The 2,500-nt window shown below is 37.0% G+C and overlaps 1 protein-coding gene across 3 annotated transcripts in view; it reads left to right on the top strand.

The window, feature by feature from the left end:
* LOC144967287 (palmitoleoyl-protein carboxylesterase notum1-like) overlaps positions 1-2,500 on the top strand; it is a 69,130-nt gene that overhangs the window by 58,645 nt on the left and 7,985 nt on the right. For all 3 annotated transcript variants that reach the window (XM_078904342.1, XM_078904340.1, XM_078904341.1), the window contains exon 11: positions 1,762-1,915. In XM_078904342.1, the coding sequence (XP_078760468.1) occupies positions 1,762-1,915 (154 nt within the window). The remainder of the gene's footprint in view (positions 1-1,761; positions 1,916-2,500) is intronic.

Raw genomic sequence — 2,500 nt, 5'->3', positions numbered from 1 at the left:
TTCTTCTTCTTCTCTTTCTTCTTCTTCTTCTTCTTCTTTTTCTTCTTCTTCTTCTTTCTTCTTCTTTCTTCTTTCTTTCTTTCTTCTTCTTCTTCTTCTTTCTTTCTCTTCTTCTTCTTCTTTCTTCTTCTTCTTCTTCTTCTTCTTCTTCTTCTTCTTCTTCTTCTTCTTCTTCTTCTTCTTCTTCTTCTTCTTCTTCTTCTTCTTCTTCTTCTTCTTCTTCTTCTTCTCTTCTTCTTCTTCTTCTTCTTCTTCTTCTTCTTCTTCTTCTTCTTCTTCTTCTTCTTCTTCTTCTTCTTTTCTTCTTCTTCTTCTTCTTTCTTCTCTTCTTCTTCTTCTTCTTCTTCTTCTTCTTCTTCTTCTTCTTCTTCTTCTTCTTCTTCTTCTTCTTCTTCTTCTTCTTCTTCTTCTTCTTCTTCTTTGTTTTACGAATTTTATGTATCAAAATATAGAATTTCATTTTAGTTCTTCACATTCAATTTGTTTGGTCACAATTTTGTTTATCCACGATTACGTGGGTAGCTTTGTTTTAATTTAGCAGAGAGTATCTACTCTGTAATAGAAAAGCGTCGTAACCAAAGGGTAGTCTGATTAAAAATGCCCGTTAAACGCTACAAAACCTGGATATTCTCCAGTCCAGACCCAAACTGTATTCTCAGACTCCTGCTCGTTTGTTTGTTTTAAGGGTTTTACGACGCTTGCAACTCATTTAGGTCATATCAGCGTCAGTAAAAAGGAAGACAATTGAATTGTAAAAACATTCTAGATGTACAATTAGAAGAATGTGAGGAAAAAGTAAGACAAAGGGAACTTGGTTCAAATAGTTAATAGATGTAGATTCAAAGAGCACACTATCAATGTACTTAGTTTGAGATCACCTAAGTCTCACCCAGACTCCAGCACAAGTCACCATTAGGAGGAATACGCTCAAATATTCACAAATAATATGTTAAAAAAAAAATAACAGTGCATAACAGAGAGATGATTTACAAGGAAAAAATATCATCTCCCAAAGCTATAAATACATTCGACTGTTTCCCTCCCAGCCAAGGACCCCAGCCAGGGTCAGGACAAAACTAAGTATTCTCATTCCAAGACAAAGATAGAAACAACTGGAAAATAGACACCGGATGACAGAAGACATAGCAAGTACCACCCTGCCCACTGTGGCAGGTCAGGAATCCCATCTGGAGACCGGCTCAATCCGCCTTGTGTATATATTTTAATGAGACGGTTGGTGGCCAAGAAACTCATTTTTGTTTGTTTGTATTTCTTTTTTTTTTTAATGTGCGGCTATATGATCTTTTGATATGACACTCGGGCTGGACCTCTTCAAGTTCCGCTGTGACGCTGAAAAGACGAGTCCTTAAAAAATAGGGTTTTAAATCATATTCTTTTCCCATAATCAGGTGTAAAAGAAGTACCAGACAGACACACTTTTAAGCACTTTGAATACATAGTTTAGTGGATATTGCTCTAAAAAAATCTCATTTTATTTCTATTTTAGTTAATTCAATACTTTTATTCACCTTTCTGAAGATACTATTTTAGAAATGCAAGCTTCAGGCAGCCTGTAGTTTGTCTAACCAGTATCTCACTCACTCTCAATCCTCTCCGGGCCTGCTGGCACTTGAGGCGATGCAAGGGATCTCCACCTGGTCCTGTCATTAGCTAGTCTTTGGGCCATCTCGAGGGACAGACCTCCCTGTTTTAGGTCCCTCTCTAACCAGTAATCGTTCTTTGATTTTATTCTGTTTTCAGCCCCAGTATACATCGTACAGAATCTGTACGACGCTGCCCAGATAAAGGTCAGTAACGTGTTTGAGGAACGATCCCGACATGATCTGACGTCAGACCAATGGCGGTATCTACTACAACTCGGAGAGGATGTGAAAGGCACTCTTAGCAACACGACGTAAGTATAGATAGAACGAAGATGACGTCACTCAGGTCTTTATTATTGTTTTTGAGTACTTCTCACTGTATTAACCAGACTATAGATAGAATGAAGTTGACGCCACTCAGGTCTTTGTTATTATTTTTTGCCATCCACGTTTATGAGGACTACAAACGTCCATGGTTACACATTGTTTTGTATGTTGGTCCGTTATACTTTCGGATGGCAATGTTGTAAGATTCTTAGCCAAGCGCATGCTAGTGGGTCTATCAATAAAATGCCATTGCCGATAAACACTTTTCACAATTTTACCATAAATTTTTATGTCATATCTTTTACAATCGATTAAAATTACCCCAAACATCTTGTCTAAAATTGACTCTTCAAATTATCCACGTAGTCTTTCAAAGACCTTAGGCCCATGGTGCCGGGTTTATCCCGGTTTCTATATCGTGAAACGGGCATTAGCATGAGCAATTAGCTACCCTTTGGATAGGACATGGTAAATCGCAAAGACGATAAAAAATATAATAACAATAACAGTATTATTTTATTTTTACTTATTATATTAAACTGCATGACTTCATGACCGTGTTTTACAAT

The sequence above is a fragment of the Berghia stephanieae genome, chromosome 3, assembly GCF_034508935.2.
Source record: "Berghia stephanieae isolate SIO BIC M18660-M18661 chromosome 3, UCSD_Bste_1.3, whole genome shotgun sequence".
Lineage (NCBI taxonomy): Eukaryota > Metazoa > Mollusca > Gastropoda > Nudibranchia > Aeolidiidae > Berghia > Berghia stephanieae.
The sequence above is the reverse complement of the archived record's forward strand: the minus strand, read 5'-3'. Positions and strand labels throughout refer to the sequence as shown.